Consider the following 26851-nt stretch of genomic DNA (forward strand, 5'->3'; position numbering starts at 1 on the left):
ATCTGTTTAAAAAAAAAGTCATGTTATATAACAAAGCAGTATTGAACTCTACGTTGACTAAAAAATATACCACTCAAAGTGATACAGAAAGGTCAAAATTAAAGAATGGGCAAAGATATAGGCAAAGGCAAACAGAGCAGGAGGCATGATCTTAACATCAGAGAAGGTAGAATTTAGGCCAAGAATTATTAAACAGGACAAAAATGACACTTTGTAATGCTAAATAATCCATAAACAGTAATGTATATATTTGCAACAAATAATGTGGCAACAATGTTTATAAACCAAAAATTATATACAAGACAAGAATAAAATAGACAGAAGTAGACAAGAATATTGTAGCGATAGGGAAGTGTAATTAATTTCTTTCAGCCCTATGACAGATCAAATGTATAAAACAGTATGTAAAGATACAGATAACTGGAGTAACATAGTAAGATAGATCTAATTAATATCTTTCAAACTATATTCTCTGAAAAATAACTATACAAATTGACCGATATTAAACAACAAAACCTTAACAAGATCCAAAAAGTAAAATAATAAAGAAAATATTCTCTGATCACACTACAATAAAATGAGAAAATAATAACAAAATTAGAAAAAAAAAGAGACCTTTCCACTTGATAATTTTTAAAACCTCTTTTAGAGAACTCTTAGATGGGAAAAAAAAAAACCAAACTAAAATTATAAAATTTCTAGGGAAGAAAAAAATTTTTAAAAACACTATGTATGTATGTATCCATTTCATATATATTTTACTGATATCTAACATTCCATAATATATTCTCCTGTATTTCCTTCTAAAAGTCATATTTCTTTCTACATGTAGATAATTCATCCTCCCAGACTTTTGAGTGTATGTGTATGATATGTGATAGGCTTCTCATATTTTTCCATAAAGATTATTCCAACACCAATTTTAGTAGATTATCATTTCTCTAGTGATTCCTTCTACTACCTCTGTCATGCACCAGATTCTCATGCATACTCAAGTCTGTTTTCCTAGTAAGCTATTTGTCACTCCTGAGTCAACACCATAAAATCTAAAAGCTTTATAATAAGATTTGACCTGGTTGATCATAGCACCCCTCCTTATTTGTCTTCTTTAAAATTATCTTGGTTCTTCCTGTTTCTTTACTTTTCCATATCAATTTAAGGGTCAGATTTTCAAGTTCTTGTCTTACAACTCTGTTGAAACTTTGATTGTAAATGCACTGAATTTATTTATTACCACAGGAAGAACTGCCACAATGACATATATAATTGTATCTCCTAATATATATATGCCTTCTTTTATATTCCTCCATAACATTTGACATCTTCTATAAAGTTCTTACATATCCTATCTCTAGGTACATTATATATCATTTTGCTTGCCCTTTTGAATATTTATTTTTATTGATAAAATAAATTAATGTTATTAAATTTCTGTACATTGGTTTTGCATTCAGCAACCTTGCAGAACTCTTTTAACAATTCCTATTTGAACAAGTATATCATCTGCAAATAATGATGAACTTGTTTCTTCCTTTATGATTCTTATACCACTTGTTTATTTTTCCTGTTTTATTGAACTGGCCAGGACTTTCATCACAATGCTGAATTGAAGCTATAATAGTGAGCGTATTTCTTTTGTTCTTGATTCTAAATAATATGCATGTAGTATTTCACTATTATCATGATAACTATGGGATTCTCATAATTACTCCTTATCAAGTTATGGGAATTTCTTTTCACTTCTGGTTTAAGAGTTTCATTTTGAATGAGTGTTGGTTTCTATCAATATTTCTATATTTATTAAGATTATCAAATAGTCTTTTATCTGTTAATATAGTAGTTTACATTAATAAATTTGCTAATCTCTTTTAATGGTTCTAGCTTAATCAATGCTAGATTCAGTTTGCCAGCACTTCATTTGACCTATCTTGGTGAATGAGGCTGACTTATAATCTTCTCTCATAAGCTGTCCCTTTGGGTTGCTTTTCCATCTCTCTGCCTCACTGTCTTCTTTCTCTCTTGTCCCTGAGAACTCCAAATTCTCACTCTGTTCTGCAGAGTAATTCAGCTCTCTATCCCCTGCAGCGTTTCTCAATAAGTAATAGAAGGATCTCTACTGGTCACTAGAAGGCTCTCAGTAGCCTCTAAAAAATGTGACAGATTCAGAAGAAAAAGCAATGCAATCATTTTATGCACAGATAAGTTAAAAGTCTGAAATGTAAGATTATTTGTAATTTACATAGAATTTCTGACTTTTTGTGTTCTTTAGAGCAGCGTATGAACTTCAAGGACTGACAGTTCATACTGGTTAACATGGAATTAATCATGGGCACTTTATCTTAACTAATGTATTTTATTGTCCTATGACATTACATTTACATTTGTTAAACTTGCATTTCTCATCTTTACCACTACATAATATTACAATTCAGAAAATGAACCATCATTTCAAAAGTGGTTTGCAGAAATATAACAATAGTGATGAAAATAGAAAAATAAATCCTATAAGTAATGAATGGACTCTGTCACAGACATAAAGCTTGAATCTGTATGTCATGAGACAAGTGGACAATGGATGTGGATAATCTCACAAAAGCTGATAAAAAATAAATAAAAAAACAGGGAGCATGACAATGAATAATGATAATTAAATTTTATTGGATCAATGAGCCTTTTGTTCTAGTACCTAAGTTATTATCTCAACATTTTATCAAGTAATAATAGAAAGCTACCAAAACTTCCATATTATTTTCTAATAAAGTTTATCAACCTCACTTTTAAACCAACTGACTGTCTCTAGTACAAATATAAAATAAGGATTTCCAGTACAAAATTGTCAAAATTTGATGTTAAAAGTTGAAAGACATGAAAACTATAGAGTCATCATTTGCCCTCATAGCAAAAACAAGCAAAATTATACCCTTGCCAGTACGATATGAAACCAGCTTCAAAATCAATGGCAAATATTGTAGTTGGAAAAAAAGCGAGAAATAATCGATAGAATTCCTTCATCAGAAATATTGGATTTCTTATAATGTGACTGACATTTAAAAATCAATGACTCTTATGTATGTAAACAAGCAGACATTGTACTTTATAGTTGAATAAAATTGTGAATAAATCAGTTGTCAGTACAGTTTCACCATATATGTGAGAGAGAAGTGATCAATGACTTTTTGTCCTATTTATCATGAAGCTGATTTTAAAAGATGAGATTTCTGGTTTAATTAAAGATTAGTTTGTAAACTATGAAACAGAGTTAAAAAGGGATGTTAGCTTCTACACCAATGTTCATAGCAGTATTATTCACTGTAGTCAAAAGGTTGTTTCCAAATGTCCCATCAACAGATAAATGGATAAATGTCCATCAACAGATAAATGGATAAACAAAATGTGGTAGGTGCATACAACAGAATATTCAGCTTGAAAAATGAATGAGATTCTGATATATGCCACAACATGTATGAACCTTTAAAATATTATGCTAAGTAAAGTTAGTCAGACACAAAAAGGACTAATATTGTATGATTCCACTTATGTGAGGTACCTAGAATAGGCAAATTTATGGAGACAGAAAGTAGAACAGAGGTTGCCAGGGAGCAGGGGAGGGAGGAATGGGGAGTAGTTGTTTAATGAGTACAGAGTTTCTGTTTGGGATGATGAAAAAGTTCTGGAGATGGTTAGTGGTTATGGTTGCACAATTTTGTGAATGCACTTATTGCCACTGAATTGTATACTTAAAAGTGGGTAAATTTTATATGTATTTTACTACAATTAAAAAGAAAAGATAGGGCTTCCCTGGTGGCGCAGTGGTTGAGAGTCTGCCTGCCGATGCAGGGGACACGGGTTCGTGCCCCGGTCCGGGAAGATACCACATGCCGCGGAGCGGCTAGGCCCGTGAGCCATGGCCGCTGAGCCTGCGTGTCCAGAGCCTGTGCTCCGCAGCGGGAGAGGCCACAACAGTGAGAGGCCCGCGTACCGCAAAAAAAGAAAAGAAAAGATAGCTGAATTGATATTGAGGAAGCTCCAGCTAGATGGTCAGCAAGGAAGGGCATCGCTATACCAATGGAAGATGTTGCTTCCAATGTGGTATGTACATTATTTGTGAAAATAGCGAGGGTCCATAGCATACTTCCAGGCCCTGATTCGCTGTTGAGGGACATCATGGAAGTTGTGATCACAAACTGATTGTGACCACTTAGTATATGTTTCTTCAGCCTACAGGGCTGAAACAAGTGAGTACAGGATGCTTTTCTACACTGAATTGCTCTGGCTGGCAAGCAAGAAAAGGTTTGCAGTGTTTTCCAGCAAGATATTAAATCTTTTAAAATGACTATTTCTGTGAATACACATGGCATGTCTCAGGAGTACATTTAGGATTTTGAATAGTCTGGATCTTTGACTTCAGGGTCTAAATATCAGAATTTTTAAATGATTAGACATCATGACTTCTTAAAACTTAACATTGGTGCAAATGGCTCAGTGGCTGAGAGTTTGACTTTTCCCCAGTACCAATGCTTGTCTTCATTCATCAGGAAAAACACTTAAGATATGTCTTTGCATATTAAAAATCACATCCAAATGCTACAACTGAACATGCAGAAATACCTTGTGAGCCAAATGTCACCAGAGAGAGGATGTGACTCCATCAGCTGCTGTCTCCCAAGCCGAGAACTTTAACCTTCTAGCTTTCAGTGGCACTAAGCTGGGACACTTGTCCTCTGGTGAAACACTGAAAATAGCCTTTGGAGAGAACTCTCTCCATAATTTCTGGATCTGCATTTGACCTGAAAGGCCAAAATATCTGTCAAAGCTTCCCAACAACCTATAATTCTGAGTTAAGATTTTCTAATTTAGAAAACATAAAGAGTGGGGGGAAACCCAACAAGCTATGGCAGCTGACAGCTCAGGTTGCTACCCAGGCAGATATAGATTTCTTTGTGAATGATTTCAAACACTATTTCTCCTCTCACAGATAGGAAAGAAACATTACTGCTATGCACTTTTAAATTTAATTTTTACTTTTATTTAAGATATACAGATCCATGGTTTAAAAGGTCACATAGCTCCATAAAGATTATAACAAAAACAGCAATTTCATGTTTCTCATCTCCTCACCCCAATCCCATATTTCCAGAAGCAACCACTCTCACCATTTGTTTACTGCTTTCTTCTGATACCTCTCTAGCTCTAAAGATATACTCAGACTACTATTTTTTTTTTTTTTTTTTTTTTCCGGTACGCGGGCCTCTCACTGTTGTGGCCTCTCCCGCTGCGGAGCACAGGCTCCAGACGCGCAGGCTCAGCGGCCATGGCTCATGGGCCCAGCCGCTCCGCGGCATGTGGGATCTTCCTGGACCGGGGCACGAACCCGCGTCCCCTGCATCGGCAGGCGGACTTTCAACCACTGCGCCACCAGGGAAGCCCTCAGACTACTATTTAAAAAATTTTTTCCACATTAGATATTATCTATCAGCTTTCTGTTATGGAAAGAAAAGGGGATTAGGTCCACATACAAACACTCATTTTCTGTCACACTCCTCTTCCCAATATAGTTATATCATAATTTTTGGTTAGATAATCAGACAATATGTACATTGTCTGACTACATATATGATTATATAATAGTATTGCTAAGCAAATACTGTTCACAGCTGTATCATGCAGTATACTTTGGTTACATTTCCTTTTTGCACAATGTTTTTGCTTTCTCTAGAGTTAATAAGGATTTAATTTCTTCATTTGCTCAGTTTTCTGTATATTTATCACTAATTTCTGTATTTTATCACTAAACTCTTCTCCAGAGGTTTAATTATTGCTTAAATTTACTTGAACGTATCAGATTATCCATCAGTTTCCATTTTTCTTGGGGAAATCCTTCTTAGAGTCCCTCAACTCCTGCCTCAATCTGGTCTAGATGTTCCCTAGGCCTGATGTACAGCTCTTTTCCAGAGATTTTTCCTTCTCCATCCTCTTTTGGATTCCATTTGTCACTCCCCTGCATCCCATATCTTCCTCGTTATTGTTTACTTCCTTGTTTTGGTGGAGCATATCCTCTGGTAACTTTCTTAGATGGGTAGGTGGGAAATAAATTTTCTGAGACTTGGCATATCTTTATACTAGCCTCATCTAAACAGTTTAGCTGGGGAAGCAGCTATAAATTAGAAATTACTTTCCTCACAATTTTGAAGACATTGTTCCACTGTCTTATAACCTCCAATTTTGCTATTAAGAAATCTGATGGTATTTTGATTCTCAATCTTTTGTATGTGACCTGTGATTTTCACTCCTTCAGAAAAAGTTAGGCTCTTCTCTTTGTGCACAGTGTTCTCAAATTTTGTGATGTTGTGCCTTGATATGAACCTTTTTCATTCATTTTCCTGAACACTCATGGGTATTTTAGCTGAATATTTTGATCCTTCAGTTTAGGGAAATTTTCTTATATTATTTCTTTGGTAATTTTCTCCTGTCTATTTCCTTCTCTGTTTCTTTCTAGATCTCCTATTTTTTTTTTGCCACTGCACAGCATGTGATATCTTAGTCCCCTGACCAGGGATCGAACCTGCGCCCCATGCATTGAGAGTGGAGTCTTAACCACTGGGCCACCAGGGAAATCCCTAGGTCTCCTATTAATCAGACATTGTACCTATTAGTCTAATTCTCGAATTTTCATATTTTTAATCACCTCTTATTTATTTCTTTTTGTTCCACTTTCTGTGAGATTTCCTCAACTTTATTTCTAGCCCTTCTATTAATGTTTTACTTTTGCTATCATATTTTTGTTTTCAAAAGTTCTCTTTTGTTCTTTGAATATTCTTGTTATAGCCTTCTATATGTATCCAGTATCTTCTCATCTCTTAACTCTCCAAAAATATTAATGATAAGGGTTTTTTCCTGACTCTTCTTCTATCTGCATTGTCTTTTTTTCTTTTTCTTTCTTTCCTGTTTAGTTCTTTTAGTCTTTGGTGTTAGAAGTAGGCTTCAGATTCCTGATGATCATTGGCTGGCTGTCCATATTAAAAGTGCAGCAACTTCTTGAGCTGTTAACCTGACTGACAGGCTTCTAGGAACTTACTGAGGGGAAGAAGTGGGTGGGTGGGAAGGTTGTCTGCCTTTTAGTACATATGTAAATTTTTCCTTTATACCCCTGTTTCAGGATGCAACTCTCTCCCTCTTGTTCAATCCAGTCTATTTCCAGATCAGAGGAGGCAGTTCCTCCCTGAATGGTTGGTGAGGAGGGGGATTTAGAAAGCCCAACTGCTTCTTGTAAAGATTTTCAAACTGCCCTTTCAGACCCTCTTGCCACTGTCTCCCCAGGCCCCACTTTCAGAGGTATTTAGCATTCCTAAGTCCTAAGGAGCTCTGCCATGTGGGTTGGCTTGCTTCTGGGAACTCCCTACTTCCAGCTAAGGTTTCAGCTTTCTAGGGTCTGCTCTGTCAGTTACCACTCATCCGTCTTCACTCTAATTTCCAGAGTGCTGTTATGTTCTCCATTATCATTGCCCTAGTGAATTTATGCTTTTTAAAAAATTCTTTTTACTATCATTTAAGAAGGATTTCCAAAAGGTTGGAGGTAAATACATGTCTTCAATCTGCCATATTTAATCAAAAGTCTTTTCATTTTTCATACCAGGGCTTACATTTAGAATTTTATAACTTTTAAAATGTAATGTATCCAAAATTAAGTGTGATTTATGCATGCATCTGAATCCCTTTGGTCGGTGGTTCTAAAAGTGTAGTTCCTCAGGCCATCAGCATTAGGCTCTGCTGGGAACGTGTGAGAAATGCAAATTCTTGGGCCCTACCCCAGACTTACCGAGTCAGAAACTCTGGACGTGCAGCCCAGAAATCAGATGCTTGAACAAGCTCTCCAGGGGGTCAGATGCGTGCTAGAGTCTGAGAACCACTGCTGTTGGTGATGGAGGGATTTTGAACACTTGAGAAACACTACCCTACTCTCAACCTAAGCTTCAGATCCATCTCTTCAAATCCAAACCCACAAAGTGCCCAGCAGAGTGGCTGTTTTGAGATGACTTCCTCTAACAGGAACCATCCTCCTGAGAAAATGTGTGTGAACTCAGATGCTTTTTTCTTCCATGACACCTAGTTGTTTACTGCCTTAGACAGTAAACAGACCGGGATCCCTGAGGCCAGAAATGCTGGCAGACCAGGCACGGTATGAGAAGAAAAGAGTCAGAAGTAGAGAAGTTTGGAGAGGAGGGATGTAGTTGGGCCTCCTCCCTCTTCCATATTTTCAGCCATCAACAAGTTGAGAGAGGAGTTGCCAGCTTCCCTCGGGGCAGAAATCCTCGGGGAGCCTCATGGAACAGGAGGAACTTTGTTCTGAACCTCATGGTGCCAGAGGTTCTCAGCTGCCATCGCCCTCTGCCTACCTTCAGAGCAGCAGAGGCTGCCGATCATCCCACCCCACCCATATGTGTGACTCCTCTGAGTTCCTCCGTCTGCGTCTCATCTCCCTACCTTCCCTTCTTCCCCTTCCCCACCTTGGCGATGATCTTTGCACGTTCTCCTTTGGAACAATCACAGCCACTGTCCCTCTGAGCTCTCTCCAAGGCACAGTTAATACTCCCTTTCCACCTTCCCTCCCAGATATGTCTTCACTGTCATTTATACCTTTGAAGCCTTGATAAAGATACTGGCAAGAGGATTTTGTCTAAATGAGTTCACTTACCTGCGAGATCCTTGGAACTGGCTGGATTTTAGTGTCATCACCCTGGCGTGAGTATTTCTCCACACTGACTTGTATGTGCATCTGTGTAGGGCTTGTAGGTGTGTCCAGGCTGCCACTCTGGGGATGTTTCCTTATCTCTGTCCAGCTTCCTCTTTCGGGACTGTGTGGCCTAGGGTTTCTTTGCCAAAGACTGTTGCTTTGGGAGTCATTTTCTAGGGTTAGTCCCATACACTCAGGGAGAAGTTGGAGACCTCAGATCTGAGCTGATAACTGGCCTGTCAAAGTGGATCAGACAAGGCTCAGCCTTGTACCTACCAGATATGAAGGTCTTTACCTGAGAACCAGTGCCTGAGAAGACGGGTTGGCCACACCCACATGCTTGAATATCCATCCACACATGTAGCACACGGAGCCTTCTAGATCACAATACATCTTCTCAAAGGGGCCATTCTGGAAAATATTGCCTTAATTAAATCAGTGTTCATGTCAGTCTATAAGTGGAAGTGCTAGTAGGTTCTCAGTGTCTGTTCTGGGTCCTTCCTAGGCTGGTGTTACCCAAAATTGTCCTTATTTATGCTGCCTGAATTCCCAAGTACCTCTTCTTGCAGAGATGCTGACTGACTTCTGGTCCTACAGGTATGTTGGTGAAGCCATAGATCTCCGAGGGATCTCAGGCCTGCGGACTTTCAGAGTCCTTAGAGCTTTAAAAACAGTGTCTGTGATCCCAGGTGAGCCGCTTTAACCAGTACATTTACTCATAGAGCTTACGTTTGTTTCCACAGCCTAATGTCCCACTTTGATTTTCACAAGAGCCCTATAAATTTCTGGGACATGGACTACTGTCCCCATTTAAGAGACAAAGAAACTGAGGCCCAGAGAGTAGAAAACACAATCCCAAATCCTCATCACTAGAGGCATTTGTGACCTGGAAACCTCATGTCCTGATTCTCAGCCAACACTCTGTCCACAGTACCCCATGGTGTCCGTAAAGAACAAAAAGGTCAAGTCTTCGTTTTATGTTCTCATTGTGGGGCTCAGGCAAGCCTCCAGTCAGATTCTCATTTATACTTTAAACCAAAATGTAAACTTGGAAACAGTGAAGAAGGAAAAAGGCAGTCCTAGGCTCTGGTGAGTATCTTCCCCGTTTCCATGGATCTGAAAATTTGGGCCTCAGCCCTGTCTTTGGACCCACAGAAGAGAAAATAATTAGACAATTCTTGATTACAGGCAATTCAGAAACAAAAATAGTATACCAGGGCTCATCTTACCAGGCCTCCAATAAGTAGCCCAGTGATACTCCTCATCTTCCACTGAGTTGATGGAGGGGATAGTGAGGCCAGAGACCAGGTAACAGCCCTGAGATGGGACTCAATGCTTCTCCCTTGTGGCCTGATGGGTTATCTACCCTCCCTCACCCCTGAGAACCCATGCCCTCATCTGGGAAATAGAAATACTCACGCTAGAGTAGAAGTCCCTTTCCACGGTTCTGTGACTGGTTCTGCAGGGAACGACTGAAAAGTCTTTGCCAACTTGCACTGGACAAGCTTCTTCATGAAGAAAATCAGAGCAATAAGTAGTCAGTTCTGCTGCTTGGTACCTCTCTCACCTACTCCCAGCCAGGAAGACCCTGAGCCTTGTCTACAAGACCTGGCCTGTCCTGACCCTCCTCCTCTCCCTGCCTCATCTCTCTCCTGTACCCACCTCACACCACATTCCAGAATCTGCCTGTGGTTCCACAGACATTCAAAGCTTTTGCTCATTGCCCAGCCCTGGGCCATGCTGCTCCTCTGTCAGGAAATCCCTCCTTCTCTCTTCACTTAACTCATATGCATCCTCAGGGCTCTGCCACGCTCTGACCTCCTCAAGGAGACTCCCTGGTCCTTCCCATCTTCCCCACCCTCCACCCCATCTTACCCCGACTCCCAGGCTTCTGTGAGGGGCTGTTCCTCTGTGTGCCCACCTGCTCAATAATGCTATGGAGTTTCCCCTCACTCATCAGACAGCCCCACCACAGGCCAGTGCCTTAACCATTGCTCGGCTCCCAGAGGGGACCACAAGGGGCAAGGGGTGTGCTCAATGGGTTATTTGTTGACCAGAATGAGAATGCAAGGCTAGATCACAGTCTGCTTCCCTGGTTAGAGCTCTTTCTGCTACCTGGGGAGCTGCTTTCCCGAAGAAGGTGTTTTCCTTTGCCAGAGCAACAAATCATCTTTCCTTAAACAAGCAGGGGCCCCATCTTTGCTGCCAGCTGTGCTCCTTCTCAGATTCTCTGTTTCTTCCTCAGTGACTCTCAGTGTCCCTCATGGCTTCACACTGTTATGTACATCTGTGTCTTTGCATCTCTGTCTCATTCTATCTCCCTTGCATGTCTCTCTCTCCCCCTTTCTCCCTCCTTTCTTCCTCCTCCTCCTCCTCCTCTCTTTCTCTTTCTCTTTCACTCACTCACACACACACACACTCACACACTCGCACACACTGAGGTACGTGTGTCCCCAGCCTTGAGCTGCCTCCCAGGACTGAGATAAGGACAGAAAAACAGATACCAAATGACTGGAATGAAGTTAGTAGCCTCACGCCTAGTGTAGTGCCTGGAACATGGCAGGTACTCATCAATTACTTTTTAAATTGAATTGCTACTCTCCAGAATTTATTAGCTTTAAAATGAAATGCATTGCCTGGATATCAGTTGCTTCATCTTTACAATGGGACAATAATTTCTGTCTGCCTCTCAGACTTATTACAAGGTTCAGATGAGAAACTGGGGTTGGAACTGCCCTAGAGTTTGTAAAATACCTCACACCTGTGTGTAGTGAGAGGGTAGGGTGGCTAAGATGCAAGCGTGCCAGGCACACATGTGTGTTCTGCGTGTGGCACCTCATCCACGTGACAGTATCGGTGTCATCTTCCCACAGGGCTGAAGGTCATCGTGGGAGCCCTGATCCACTCGGTGAGGAAGCTGGCTGACGTGACCATCCTCACCATCTTCTGCCTGAGTGTCTTTGCCCTCGTGGGCCTGCAGCTCTTCAAGGGCAACCTCAAGAACAAATGTGTCAAGAATTGCACAGTTGTCAACGAGACGGCCAATTACTCTTCTCATGAAAAACGGGAGTGGAATTTCTGTCATAGGGACCCAGGTCTGGTTGGCAGGGGGTGTGAAGCCCCTGCATACCTGTATAGACATATATTTTGATTCCTCTTTTCTGCTGAAATGCTTCTCATGAGTTGTGTTTTACTTTTGGGCCCCCCCATTCTCTGTTGCCAAATTTCCTTTTACAAGGAAATGAGCTATAAATCCAGAGGCAGGTCATTCTGCCTCTGCTGAAGGAAGCTCAAAGCTGAAGCCACTGCTCAGCTTTTCTCTTCCCAGATGAGACATTTCCCCTTCCAGGCGTCTCAGCATATCCAGTGAGGGCACATGGCCAAGGGCTCTCTCCTCACTCTGGCAGAAGACTCAGCAGGTGTTGATTTCACCACTCAAGGCTTGAGTTGAGGGTTGAGAACCATGTGAGGCTTTCAATTCTTCCTTTATTTTGCAGATTTCTACACCAACAAACCAGGCACTTCTGATCCCTTACTGTGTGGCAATGGATCTGATTCAGGGTGAGTACCCAAGCCATGACATAGCACCAATGCCCAGCAGCCCTTTCTCCTTCTTGTCATCAGCTTTTTCTGGGTGAAGCCTGGGTTGCAAGTCCTGAGGAAGATGTAGAAATTAATAAGTCATGGCCTCTGCCATCCCAGGCTCATGAGGAGGGGGTGTATGAGTTAGCTCTTGCTGTGTAACAAACAACCCCAAGATTTTGTGGCCTAAAACACCAGCCATTTACTTAGCTCAGGATTCTGCAGATCTGCACATTGAGCTGAGATCAGTCTACTGTTCTTCTGATATTGACTGGGCTCATTCATGCATCTGCAGACAGTAGATGGATTAGCAGGGGTCTGGCTGATCTAGGATGGCCTCAGCTGGGGTGTTTTGTCTCTGCTCCATGTGGTCTCTCACCCCCCGCATCAGACTAGCCCAGGCTTATTCTTCTGGTGGAGGCAGGATTCCAAGAGAAAGAGTGGAAGTGTTCCAGGTCTCTTGAGGCCTAGGCTTAGAACTGGCATAATGTCACTTCTGTTGCATCCTATTGACTAAAGCAAGGCACAGGCCAGTCCAAATCCAAGGAGTGGGGGAATAGACTCCACCTGTTGCTGGGAGAACCTGCGACATCATATTAAAAGGGGTGTGGAGACAGGGATGGGAATAATTGTGGTCATTTTTACAAACAATCTGCCCCAGGAAGGAACAAATATTTATTAAATATGTTTTATGTCAAATGCTCTACATTTAATTACAACTCTATCACATGGGTTTCATTATCCTCACATAGCAGAGGAAGAAACACATGCATCAGACTTTGCAGTTTCAAATTCTTGCAGAGGCCAGACACATAACAACAAATGTGAGGAGTAGGCTGGGTGGGAACCATGATCATGAGAGTTCATGCTCCATCTAAAGGGGTAGCCACTTCTCAGTTCAGCTTTTGGTTGTCATGTGGAAATGTGGGTCCACTGTTTCCAGAACGTCCAAGTTTTTAAAAGAGAGACAGGAAATTTCAATTTTTATGTAAACTCTCTTAACTATAAACATTGGCTACCAATTTCAGAAAATGTCTACATATTGTGGGCCAAACAAAATATTTTAGCAATGCAAATTCAACTAGCAATCTGCCAGTTTGTGAGCTCTGATGCATATACATAAAGATGCTATGCTGTGAAGTACAAGTGCTGTCCTAGAGGCTCCCTGGGCTGGGGAAACACAGCGAGGTGATGGTGTGAGGCAGGGAGGATGTCAGGGAAGGTTTCCTAGAGGTGGTGACTGAGGTGAGATTGAAGGGTAAACAGGATGTCTCCAGGCTTGATGAACAAGAGATGGTTTGGATGGAGCCTTTACATTTTTTTTTTTAATTTATTTATTTATTTTTGGCTGTGTTGGGTCTTCGTTTCTGTGTGCAGGCTTTCTCTAGCTGCGGTGAGCGGGGGCTACTCTTCATTGTGGTGCGTGGGCTTCTCATTGTCGTGGCTTCTCTTGTTATGGAGCACAGGCTCTAGACGCGCAGGCTCAGTAATTGTGGCTTACGGGCTTAGTTGCTCCACGGCATGTGGGATCTTCCCAGACCAGGGCTCAAACCCGTGTCCCCTGCATTGGCAGGCAGAGTCTTAACCACTGTGCCACCAGGGAAGCCCGGATGGAGCCTTTAGATAGCAGAACAGAATGTGAGACAAAGCAAAGGGGTAGAGGGCCCCTCATGTCTGCCTGCTGCTTTGACCACGGGAACAGGTGTGAGCAGAAAGAGATCAGGCAACAGATCAGAAAGACTCATCCCTCCCATCTCCATGGCGAGGGGGTCTGGAACCCCGAGCCCACACAACCTCCTCCCTGAGTGGCTAACAGCCCTATATTGCACAAGTGGAGGTGGGTGGGAACTTTATGGAGTTCTGCCTTCATCAGCTCCCCAGGAAAACAATCTCAGCTAGAGCTGAGGGGTGGGACTAACAGGAGAATTTGAGCAACACAGACCCCTTGGCCTCTTTCTTCACGAATGCACTTGGCATTTGGTTCTTGAGTTCAGGAAGAGGGTTGTTCTGATGTCAGTTTTTATTTGCATTTGACTTAAATTGAAACCAAGGACCCGTCAATGTCCTCCTCCTGTCTGGATTATGGCATTTCTCATGAGGATGGTTCCACAGTAGCCCATGCACTGACTGTGGTAAAGCTGTGGGGTCCATCCATGGGGGCCCCTCTCCAACGCTGAGAGAGACCAGCTATCCTGCTGCATAGGTCCTGGCCAGGCGGGGAAGGAGTGGATAGGGCTGGGATGTTAAGTAGAGGCCAGCTTAGATGATGGGCAGAGTGAGCCCTGACAAGCATGCTGTGAACACCGAACCTGGGTTCTGTGCTGAGCTGCAGAGAAGCCAGAGCCCTGAGCAAAAGCTCACACTGACCAGTGACACTGCAGGGAGAAAGTCCAGGGTCTCAAAGTGGAGAACAAGTACCAGGAAATACTTGATGATTTTCAGCATTCTTTCACATACATTATTCTAGTCCATCTTTTTGGTAGCTTCAGATTAAAAACACCAAGAAATTTATTTCTGCATTTGACATACAATATTTGCTATGCTGAAGGCATCTTGCAAGAGCCTTTACACCGTGGTCTCATTTAATTCTCTGAGCAGTTAGCTGTTGATGTGTAGCAGCTATAGAGTGTTCTATGGCAGACATAGAAATAGGCTGCCCTTAGTGTTAACTAGCAAACCTACAGGTAATGGGTTAACTAGCTCCTTGGGAGAGCAGAACCAAGAGACTGTCTTTATATGTGGGTCTACAGAGTCTGGAAACTCGCAAATCTTCAACCAAGGTTGGAGACAGAATTGGGATTTAGTTATAATCAAGTTGTCAGGCCCTAATCAATTGTGTGGGTTCCTGGATGTGTGTTTGTATGGATGTCTGGAATAAGAAGACCCCCCAGGGTTGGTGTTGGTGGAGGAATCCTGAAGTAGAATCCAGAACTACAGAAAAGGCGTTACTGTCTCCTCAACCAGGCCATCTCACTGGGGTGCAGGGGAGCACTCACATGCCTAATGCTTAGAGATGCTTCGTGATACCAACTCACCCTCTTACTGTGAGAGAGAGGGCAGTGCAGCCCTCGCCATCCCAGTGCTCACCAGGCATTCATCTTCAATTTGGCCTTCCTTCATAAACTACTTGACAGTTATGTTTCTCCTTTTAAATAAATCCATTGGCATCTGTGTCCTTTTAGACAGCTGACTTCTCTCTGAACCCCAGCTTCCACATCTGTTTTTTTTTTTACATCTTTATTGGAGTATAATTGCTTTACAATGGTGTGTTAGTTTCTGCTTTATAACAAAGTGAAACACTTATACATATACGTATGTTCCCATATCTCTTCCCTCTTGCATCTCCCTCCCTCCCACCCTCCCTATTCCACCCCTCTAGGTGGTCACAAACCACCTAGCTGATCTCCCTGTGCTATGCGGCTGCTTCCCACTAGCTATCTATTTTACGTTTGGTAGTGTATATATGTCCATGCCACTCTCTCACTTTGTCCCAGCTTACCCTTCCCCCTCCCCATATCCTCAAGTCCATTCTCTAGTAGGTCTGTGTCTTTATTCCCATCTTACCCCTAGGCTCCTCATGACATTTTTTCCCCCTTAGATTCCATATTTCTGTGTTAGCATACAGTATTTGTCTTTCTCTTTCTGACTTACTTCAGTCTGTGTGACAGACTCTAGGTCCATCCAACTCACTACAAATACCTCAATTTCGTTTCTTTTTATGGCTGAGTAATATTCCATTGTATATATGTGCCACATCTTTATCCATTCATCTGATGATGGACACTTAGGTGGCTTCCATGTCCTGGCTATTGTAAGTAGAGCTGCAATGGACATTTTGGTACATGACTCTTTTTGAATTATGGTTTTCTCAGGGTATATGCCCAGTAGTGGGATTGCTGGCTCATATGGTGGTTCTATTTGTAGTTTTTTAAGGAACCTCCATACTGTTCTCCACAGTGGCTGTATCAATTTACATTCCCACCAACACTGCAAGAGAGGGTTCCCTTTTCTCCACACCCTCTCCAGCATTTATTGTTTCTAGATTTTTTGATGATGGCCATTCTGACTGGTGTGAGATGATATCTCATTGTAGTTTTGATTTGCATTTCTCTAATGATTAATGAAGTTGAGTATTCTTTCATGTGTTTGTTGGCAGTCTGTATATCTTCTTTGGAGAAATGTCTATTTAGGTCTTCTGCCCATTTTTGGATTGGGTTGTTTGTTTTTTTGTTATTGAGCTGCATGAGCTGCTTATAAATTTTGGAGATTAATCCTTTGTCAGTTGCTTCATTTGCAAATATGTTCTCCAATTCTGAGGGTTGTCTTTTGGTCTTGTTTATGGTTTCCTTTGCTGTGCAAAAGCTTTGAAGTTTCATTAGGTCCCATTTGTTTATTTTTGTTTTTATTTCCATTTCTCTGGGAGGTGGGTCAGAAAGAATCTTGCTGTGATTTATGTCATAGAGTGTTCTGCCTATGTTTTCCTCTAAGTGTTTGATAGTTTCTGGCCTTACATTTAGGTCTTTAATCCATTTTGAGCTTATTTTTGTGTATGGTGTTAGGGACTGTTCTAATCTCATACTTTTACATGTACCTGTCCAGTTTTCCCAGCACCACTTATTGAAGAGGCTGTCCTTTCTCCACTGTACATTCCTGCCTCCTTTATCAAAGATAAGGTGACATATGTGCGTGGGTTTATCTCTGGGCTTTCTATCCTGCTCCATTGATCTATATTTCTATTTTTGTGCCAGTACCACACATCCGTTTTTAAAAAAAGGATTATTGAGATGATGAAATTATAACATTTGTAAAGCACTTAGGAGTGAGAGAGGCACACAGTACGTGCTCAGTTATTGGACAGTGGTGGTTTTTTTTTTTTTTTTTGCGGTACGCGGATCTCTCACTGTTGTGGCCTCTCCTGTTGCGGAGCACAGGCTCCAGACGCGCAGGCTCATTGGCCATGGCTCACGGGCCCAGCCACTCCGGGACACATGGGACCTTCCCGGACCGGGGCACGAACCCGCGTCCCCTGCATCAGCAAGCGGACTCTCAACCACTGCGCCACCAGGGAAGCCCGGAAAGTGGTGTTTTGATTGTTGCATGTAATTGGTCACTAAACTTGGCTAACTGTGAGTCCTCCTTTGAAAGACAACTCTGCAGGTGATGCCAACTGGCCCAGGTTTTACTGACTCTGCCTCCGCTGGTGTCAATTTGCAAAGAGCTCACCATCTTATGGGGTCATGTCTGGGCAGCCAGCTAGCCTTCTCCAGGCCATTTCCCTTTGCATGAAACTCTGACATGAAGGTATTATGTTACCAGGGTGGGGTGGGGCGGGGAGGGGGGGGTACCTCTTCTAGGGCCCAAGATGAGATCTTGTCTAACCCTCAGAAATGAATCATAGGGACTTCCCTGGTGGCACAGTGGTTAAGAATCCACCTGCCAATGCAGGGGACACGAGTTCGACCCCTGGTCTGGGAAGATCCCAGATGCTACGGGGCAACTAATTCCGTGTGCCACAACTACTGAGCCTGCACTCTAGAGCCCGCAAGCCACAACTGCTGAGCCCACGTACCACAACTACTGAAGCCCGCACACCTAGAGCCCATGCTCCACAACAAGAGAAACCACCGCAATGAGAGGCCTGCGCACCTCAACTAAGAGTAGCCCCTGTTCGCCACTAGAGAAAAACCCGTGTGCAGCGACGAAGACCCAACGCAGCCAAAAAAGAAAAAAAAAAAGAATCGTCTGAGGAAACGTGCATATTGACAAAATAAAACACTTTTTTGTAAATGAGTGTTTGAGCAGACAGCAGCAGGGTAGGGAACCTAGGAGAACTGCTCTGCCTCATGGCTTGCGGTCTCAGGATTTATGGAGGTTGGGTTAACTTTCTGGGTTGTTTCTGGCCAATCATTTTGCTTGTGCCCATATTTGGTCTGACTCAGGACCCTTCCTGGCTGCACACACATCTCTCAGTCAAGACAGTTTCTATCACGAGGGAGTCTGGGAGGTTTGCAGGACTATTATGGGTTGGCACCTCCTCCGTCCTTTTTTCCCCTCCCAAATTCTTCTGGTTGGTTTTGGTGGCAGCTTGTTGGTTCCATGTTCCTTATTGAGACCTCTTGTTGTGAGACAACTCACGTAAGCGGTTCTAACCTGGCCAGGACGGGTGGTTTCAGTCAGTAATTCCCTAACATTATCGTCCCCATTTAATGGGCAAGAGAAACTGAGACCTAAAGAGACTGAATGTCCAAGGTCACTCAGCTAATAAGAGGTAGGCTAGGCCTTGAACTCCAGTCTTTGACTTCAAACCCTCAGGTCTTCCCACAACTCTGGACTGTCTTGCCCCCAGTAAGTGGGAGGCTGTGCAATTGACAACCTTCTCTGTTCTTGCTGCAGCCACTGCCCTGAAGGTTATTTCTGCCTTAAAACATCTGACAACCCAGATTTTAACTATACCAGCTTTGACTCCTTTGCTTGGGCTTTCCTCTCACTGTTCCGCCTCATGACACAGGATTCCTGGGAACGCCTCTACCAGCAGGTATTGATCTGCATGTCCCCATACAGACTCGGTTGGAGGCTGGGGCATTGGCTGCATGGCTACATTCTTCCTGGAGGACCCTGACCATGTCAGGGGCCCAAGTTCTCTAGGTACAAGTCTCTCTTCTTTCTTTTGAATCTGCAGACCCTGAGGGCTTCTGGGAAAATCTATATGTTTTTTTTCGTGCTTGTTATCTTCCTGGGGTCTTTCTACCTGGTCAATTTGATTTTGGCTGTGGTCACCATGGCATATGAGGAGCAGAACCAGGCAACCACTGATGAAATTGAAGCCAAGGAGAAGAAGTTCCAGGAGGCCCTTCAGATGCTCCGGACGGAGCAGGAGGTCAGTGAGGGGTGGATCTTTGTGAAATCTGTTGCAGGTTGTACATTTTTGGGCAGATATCTGGACTAGCCTCTTAGAGTAAGACTGTCATTTTAAGGAACCATAGGAAGATTCATCTTATCTCAGAGACCATCTTAGGTTAGATTTTCTCATAAAAAATGAATGAAGAGCCTGTGCAAGTGATTCACTGAGGGCTGCTCTTAGGAGGAGACTGAAGGAAACAGGATGGGACAGGGGAAGAATTAAACAAGGAAGTGGCCTCAGCTAGATTCTACCTTTGGCCTGATCCCATGGGGAGCTCCAGGGCATGACTTGTTCCACAGGGTTACCCCTACCTGGAGGCAAGAACGCTGGCCCTTTGTACCTCCATACTTGCTCCAGTCAAATGTATAGTCAAAGAAAGTTTTCTGCAAATCCTGCAGCTGTAACCCATTAGTAACTAACATTCAAGCAGCTTGAGATGAGGGTACTGACCTGGTAAAAGAGATCTGGACAGGGCATCAACAGAGTTTACTACAGGGTGTGAATGAGGGAGGTGACTCTTCCTGCCATGTCTTAATCCAACCACCACCCAGGTCCTAATCCTGATCTCCTCTGGTTTAGATGCCATCACCTCTGTGACACCCCATGTCTGGGGGACACACATTTATGCTAAGCTCATCCAGATACTGCTGTTCTCTCCTTTCAGGTGCTGGCAGCCCTGGGGGTTGACACAGCCTCTCTCCACTCCCACAATGGATCCCCTTTGGCCTCCAAAAATGCCAGTGTGAGAAGGCACAGAATGAAGCCAAGGGTGTCAGAGGGCTCCACAGATGACAACAAGTCACCCCAGACTGAGTCTTACAACGAGCACAGAATGGTAAGGGGCTCAGATTTGTGCCTTAAAGGTGACCCACCTTTCCAGCTGCCATGGACAATATGCTGAAGTGGGAAGAGGTTTGTAGCAGAGAGATATCTGGAGGCACAGAGACTAGGAGGACGTTTTGATAATACAGACCCTGCCTGCCACGCCCCCCAACCAATGGTAGCCTAAACTAGGACAGGGGCATTATGGATGGGGAAAAGGGTGGATTATGAAGACTTTTATGGGGACTCGAGGGAATAAACAAGATTGGGACTCTGGAATGTTGGAAAAGAAGGGAGAAGTCCAAAATGCCTCCCAGGTTTCCAGATTGGGCAGTTAGGTAGGTGGTGATTCTAAGGCAGTAACACTGGAGAAGAACCCTGGATTGTTTGTGACCTTGAACATGCTGACCTTGAGGTGTCTGTGGACCTGTGGACATCAAGGGTCAGCTTCCTTCTGATACTCTTATCTGCAATTCTGGAGCAGGAGTGGGATCCTTGTTCGTGATGCTGAAATCATTTACAAGCTTCTTTCTGACCTCATGCCTCAGCCCCTGCAGCTCAAATTCTCCCCTACTTTTGGCACAGGAGATCCCAGCACCTGTCTCTGTGATAACAATCGAGCCTGGGAATAACTTCAGTACCTCACTTCAGACCCTGTAGCAATTCTCGCCACCATCATGACCCGCTACCTCCTACTCCAAGATTCCCTGTACTCACCAAGTTTCCTCCCACCAGCTCCTTCTCCCTTGAAAGTCCTATGTACCCCAAATATACCCTTTCCACAGGCCTGAGAGATAATAACCCCTTTGTGGTAGAGTAGATCCCACAGTAACAGTATGGGAAAGGGGATCAACATGGCTATTTTTCAAGGCTGCTGACGCTCACTTCCCTCCCGATCTCTTTTCCTTGTGCTCCTCTGAAGGATGTCCTACTTTTTGGAATAGGATCTCTACAACCCCCAGACTTCTGTGTGCATGGACATACACAGGCACACTCCCATGCACACTGACCTCAGTGACACCGACACTTCAGCATTTATCAGAGTCTGTGCCCTTCCCTTCCTTGCTCTGCCTCTTTTGAGCAGCACCTGATATGGACAGGGCACAGTTCAGAAGCTGTTTCAAAGGGGATTTGACTAGGGCTCTGACAACCATGGAACAGGATGAATCACAGCTTCCGTGGACATGTCAGTGACACTCTGAATTGGGCTTTAATTTCTCCTATTCAGTCAGCCTCGCACAGATTAGCACTTGGATGTCCAATAGTTGTCTGGTGTGTGTCTGTGTGCTTGTGTCTCCAGCTAGGTTTACCTTCAAAAGGAAAAAGAGGAACCATGTTTTGTTAATTCAACAACACTAGGTGCTTGTTATAAAGAGTTGACTAAAACACAGTCCATTTCCCAAGGACTTCCATTTGGGTGGAGGAGGAAGATATAAAAATAGCTGTGTGTTGAGTGCTTTATTAGGGACACATAGATGGTGTTTGGGGAATAGAAGAGGAAACGTCTACTCTTATGAGGGCGAGGGTGTATCAGGAAAGGCTTCATGGAGGAGGGGATAATTTAAGTGAATAGTAAATAGTGAGTAGGGGTGTCCTCTAGTAATTGAGAACTGGGAGCGTTTGGGGAGGAATATTTTCCAGGCAGAAAGGAGGTCATGTTTATGCAAAGACAGGGAGGCATTGTTTGGGTACTTCCTTAATACTAACTGATTAACTGGAGTCCATTCAATAAGGCATCCTCTTCCTTCTTTCCCAGGTGTGTTATTGTAGTAAATAGACCATAGGAGGTTTTAATAAAAAGCCATTTTCTGACCAGCAGTAATGAGAGAGAGGTTGGGGGTAGCACTTAGCAGAGAGACACAGCAGGGGTTTCAGGGAACACAGAGGAAACCAGTTGGTTTGCTTGGAGGATGCATTTTAAAGGCACGTCCGATACTTAGATTCAGAGTTCATTGTCCACCATTTGTCAAATAGGTTAATTGTGAAATATTAGCTGGTGGCCAAGGAGGCACTGCTTGTCAAATACGGGACCAAAATTTTCTTCTTAGTTTCTTGGTTTGCTTAGTGCCCAAGTGCATATAACTCAGTTGTCCCATCTTTAATAAGGATATGCCAATTCTGTTCCTTTGCTTCAAAACTAGGAAGGATTCGTGGATTTTTATGAGTTCAATGTCCTTGGACATATATTCTAGGGAAAAAGCACTGTGTTTTTTAAATTAATTAATTAATTTTTGGCTGTGTTGGGTCTTCGTTGCTGCGCATGGGCTTTCTCTAGTTGCGGTGAGCGGGGGCTACTCTTCGTTGCAGTACGTGGGCTTCTTTTGTTGCGGAGCACGGGCTCTAGGCACGCGGGCTTCAGTAGTTGTGGCTCGCAGGCTCCAGAGTGCAGGCTCAGTAGTTGTGGCGCACGGGCTTAGCTGTCCCGTGGCATCTGGGATCTTTCTGGACAAGGGATGGAACCCGTGTCCCCTGCATTGGCAGGCGGATTCTTAACCACTGTGCCACCAGGGAAGTCCCTAGTGCTGTGGGGGACTTTAATACTGAATTACAGTGATGGTTGTTGAACAGGACTGGGCTCCAAATGATCAAAAAAGCAAATTTCACTTCTGTGGGAGAGGGGGATAGGTCAGGAGAGCTTTAATTGACAAAGTGTCCCAACTTTAGTAATTTAGTAAATAAAAGGAATTAAGGAAGGGGGAAAAATTCAGCATTATGATCAGAGTTTGATAGGAAGTCAGTATGTAGATTTTAGAAGCACTTTCTATGAGGTGAGGACAGAATTGATAACTTGTCTGGTCAAGATCGTGGTCGTGGGAACTAGCCAACCCAGAACACTAACTCTCAAGGGACTCTGGGCCTCTGAATTAGCTCCTTTCCTCTGGCAACTGTATGCCACACAGTTCCCTCGGAGGAAGATTTTGATGGGAAATGTTTATTGATTTGGAGGAATGGCACTATTCTTCCAGGAAATTAGGCTGCAACTCTCCCTTCAATCTCCCCATTGTTGACTGTTCAACGTTTGCCTCGCGGGATCCTAGAAGCTCATTATATTACAAAGCTCTTATCTCCTCCTTTGCAAAACAAACTCTCACACCCATATAGGCTGGATCTAATGAATTGTCGAGCCTAATTTTCAGAAAATAAGAGCACTCGTTTGTTCAACAACCCTTTACTAAGCTTGTTCCTGTACTGGTGTACATAACTGTCTACTGAAGTCACAACTTTGCACTGAAGCAGGGAACTTAAGATACCTTTGTCCAGCACCATGGCCAAAGGCTGGCAAACAACTGACCCATCTGGGTGACAATGTTGTCCTCTGACACATCCTTGGCCATGATGACCTATTTGCTGATCTTGAACACCTTGCAATCTCTTTTTGATCTTGGCCCTTTCCCAGGCTGTGTCAAGAATATTCTTTTCCTCTCTTTTCTCCCCATGTATACCTAGAATACCCCGTAGGTCTGTGTCTTTAATTTTCTATGGGAAGGTCACGAGGCTGAGGGCAGGGAGGTGGGAGTGGGGGTGGGGGTGGGGGGGAAGTGTTGGGTTCCAGATTTGCCTGCAGGATGCTCTTCCAGCCTGCCTTCTTTCTTGCTCTTTTGGGGCAATGCCCAGTCTTTCCTAGGCCTCACCTCGGGGAGACACCAGGCTAGCCATGGCAGTGTGTTCCATTTCCAGGCCCCTGGCCGAGACATCTCATTCCCTGATGGGGTCACAGATGATGGAGTCTTTCCTGGAGACTGTCAAAGCCATCGGGGCTCTCTGCTGCTGGGTAGGGATGCAAGCCAGCAAGGCCCCCTCCCTAGGAGTCCACTGCCTCAAACTCCCAGCCCTGGCTTAGGGCGTGGAGAAGATGGACCCCCAACATTGCCCACTGGTGAGCTTGCCGCTGGAGCCATCGAAGTCTCGGTGAGTTTGTGAATGCTCCAGACTCTTTGGGGCTGCTCTCCGGCTAGAGGCCTCAGGCCAAGAAGCCCTGAGTGTCACCCGTGGAAGGATCCTTTAGACATCACTCTGCCCAGCACCTCCCATCTACCCCCATCTTACAGACAAGGCAGGTGAGACCCAGAGGGAGAGATTGGGTTTAACTGAGATCAAACAGGTATTCTGGTTTACTCTGCAGGACGGTGATACAGACTATTTTCCAATTGATATCATTTTTTCCCCCAGAGTTTCTCTGTCCCTACTCACTATCACGGCTTTAGAAATAGGCCTGTTTGCTTCCTGGACGAGTGTGAAAAAAAATTAAAGGTTCTTCTCTTCTTGCCTGTGACTCTGTGAAAACTACCTTGGGCTTGACAATTAAGACTCAGAGAAATCCTGGGAGGGGCCCCGGACAGATCTTAGCAGAAGCAAAGTATCCCTGACTTTAGTTGGAGAAGCAATAACTTGCCAAAATGCACAAATTAGGCAACAGTGACTAACTGGCCAGCACTCTTAATAGAATAATCACAGAGTGTAATGGCAAATCAGGGACTCCTCATTGGATTGGAGCTGTGATTTAATTTAAGCTCTCCCTCCATCTTCAGTAATGACGCTTCTAGTGTTTTTTCTTTTCTTTTCTTTCTTTTTTTTTTTTTTTTCCGGTATGCGGGCCTCTCACTGTTGTGGCCTCTCCCGCTGTGGGGCACAGGCTCTGGGCGCGCAGGCTCAGCGACCATGGCTCACGGGCCCAGCTGCTCCGCGGCATGTGGGATCTTCCCGGACCGGGGCATGAACCCGTGTCCCCTGCATTGGCAGGCGGACTCTCAACCACTGTGCCACCAGGGAAGCCCCATTTTGTTTTGTTGTTGTTGTTGTTTTTGGCCCTCTGGCCAGCCCAGGACACACAGTGGTTTACAAACCGACTTGTGAGCTGACCATTATATGGCTCTAGTGACTTGGATAAGTCTTACAGTGTTACCTTAGTTCCATCTCTGACTGGATGCATGGGATTCAGGGTCCCAGCAAGAAACAGATGAACCACTGCGGTGGGCAAGTGGAGAGGGTTTATGGAAGTATTTACAGAGATGGGCGCTGGGCTCAGGAACTAAGAAGGGGCAGTGAGGCGCCGAGGAACTAGCCACAGTGGGAAGCTGTAATAAGCCTAGGCTTAAGGGGTGAGGGGAAGGACCAGAGCCCAGCAAGACCTGCCCCTTTATGTGAGAGGCAGCCTGATGGAAGGTGGCCCAGCCACAGCCCAGCAGGGAAGAAGCCAGCTGGCAGATAGCCAGCTCCTCTCTCCTCCCAGCCTCGGATCTCCTGTCTGTGCCTCCCACTGGCCAAACCTGACCAGAACCAGAGGGTGAGGGTGATGCAGTTTGCTCAGGTCACCCTCCATGGGTACAGAGCAGGGCAGAGATGGTAGAGAGTAGGTCTCCAAAACCTACCAAGAGAATCACCAACCCAAAGTCCTCAAGTCAAAGCCAGGCTTCAGGGTCCTCTTGGAGGTACTTTAACTCTCTAGAAAATGCCTCATTCAGGAAACCGTGTTATTACTCTGTGGATTACCACTTTCCTGGATATTCCAGCCTTGATTCATTTTAGTGAAATTATCTGGCTAGTGCAAGATTAACTCTTTAATCCCTTCCATGTCACATGGACCTGAACATCAGTCACAGCTGTGCCATTTACCAAGTGAGTCACCTTTAGCAAGTCCCTTAAATTCTTCAAGCCTCCATGTCTCCCCTTATAAAGACCTTATAAAAAGGTTTCTAAATGGCTGAAGGGTTAAATGGAATCACAAAGTGCCTTCATTTATGTACACATCTGACCAATAACAGCAGTAGATGCTAGAACCTTTTGTTGAGTCCTCGTGGTTGAGAAATTTCTAAACTTTCTTTATATGTACTATATACCTATGAGCTTCACCTACAGCAAATGCTCAATAAATACTTGTTGAATTTGGACTCTGAATGGTTAGTGCAGTGCTGAGTCAGCTACAATGGGCCTGGGACTCCCCACATCCAGGGTAAGTGTGTGACTAGAGTTAGGGCCCTGGCACAGAATCCAGACAGAGCTTCCAATAAAGGCCCAGAGAGAGAAGAGTCAAAAGGATTGTGTCAGAAACTAAGAATTGAACAATCAAGACACAACAAATATTCCCTCAGAAAGAGAGAGACCATGTGGAATAGGAAATGGGTCATATGTTGGGAAGAGAAATGGGCCTCTTAGGAGGGAGGTCAAGGAAGCCTATCATGGAGTAGGAACTCTCTGTAAATGTCATATGCGCAGCCCGGCAGAAGTCCAATAATGACTGCCTGGCCTGATGCCCCTGCAACTCCCACTACCCTTTGGTAGAAACCTCAGAGACCCTTGAGGCAGCCCCCTCCCAACCCTGGTGCCCAGGAACCTGTCTTAGGGAAGGACTCTGCAAAGCCTCAGGTGAGGCCAGGTCATCTGTTAGCTACGAACTCAGGCTCTGGTTGCACCCCAGCTCCGTGTCACACTGTTCCTCACATCTGAGCTCTTACCCCAAGTTCATGGAGTAGCCCCTTTACTCCAAGCATGACTGCAGAGGACCGTAGCTTCACTGGGCAGCTCACAACCACCCAAGAGAGGCCAATAAGAGGCTGAGTGATCTGTTTTTGCCACTGAAGACTTTAGGGGAATGTCTTGACTCTGTTTGTGTCCCAGCAGGCATCTGATGCAGGACAGAAGACTTACTTGACAGCAGAATACTTGAATGAACATTTCCGAACCCAAAGGGCAATGAGTGTTGTCAGTATCATGACCTCTGTCCTCGAGGGTAAGTATTGCTCATTGGAACTTCCACTCACTGTGCCATGAGGAGTCCCCGTATGAGCAGAAGATGGGGTGCCCCAAACCTGTGTCGA

The 26851-nt window shown here is 44.1% G+C and overlaps 1 protein-coding gene across 1 annotated transcript in view; it reads left to right on the forward strand.

The window, feature by feature from the left end:
• Positions 1 to 26851, forward strand: part of SCN10A (sodium voltage-gated channel alpha subunit 10) — a 93426-nt gene that overhangs the window by 28249 nt on the left and 38326 nt on the right. The window contains exons 7-15 of the mRNA XM_073811071.1: positions 8611 to 8739; positions 9329 to 9420; positions 11605 to 11826; positions 12229 to 12292; positions 18707 to 18848; positions 18993 to 19190; positions 19879 to 20049; positions 23652 to 23945; positions 26655 to 26763. Of these exons, the coding sequence (XP_073667172.1) occupies positions 8611 to 8739; positions 9329 to 9420; positions 11605 to 11826; positions 12229 to 12292; positions 18707 to 18848; positions 18993 to 19190; positions 19879 to 20049; positions 23652 to 23945; positions 26655 to 26763 (1421 nt within the window). The remainder of the gene's footprint in view (positions 1 to 8610; positions 8740 to 9328; positions 9421 to 11604; positions 11827 to 12228; positions 12293 to 18706; positions 18849 to 18992; positions 19191 to 19878; positions 20050 to 23651; positions 23946 to 26654; positions 26764 to 26851) is intronic.

The sequence above is a fragment of the Tursiops truncatus genome, chromosome 10, assembly GCF_011762595.2.
Source record: "Tursiops truncatus isolate mTurTru1 chromosome 10, mTurTru1.mat.Y, whole genome shotgun sequence".
Taxonomy (NCBI): Eukaryota; Metazoa; Chordata; class Mammalia; order Artiodactyla; family Delphinidae; genus Tursiops; species Tursiops truncatus.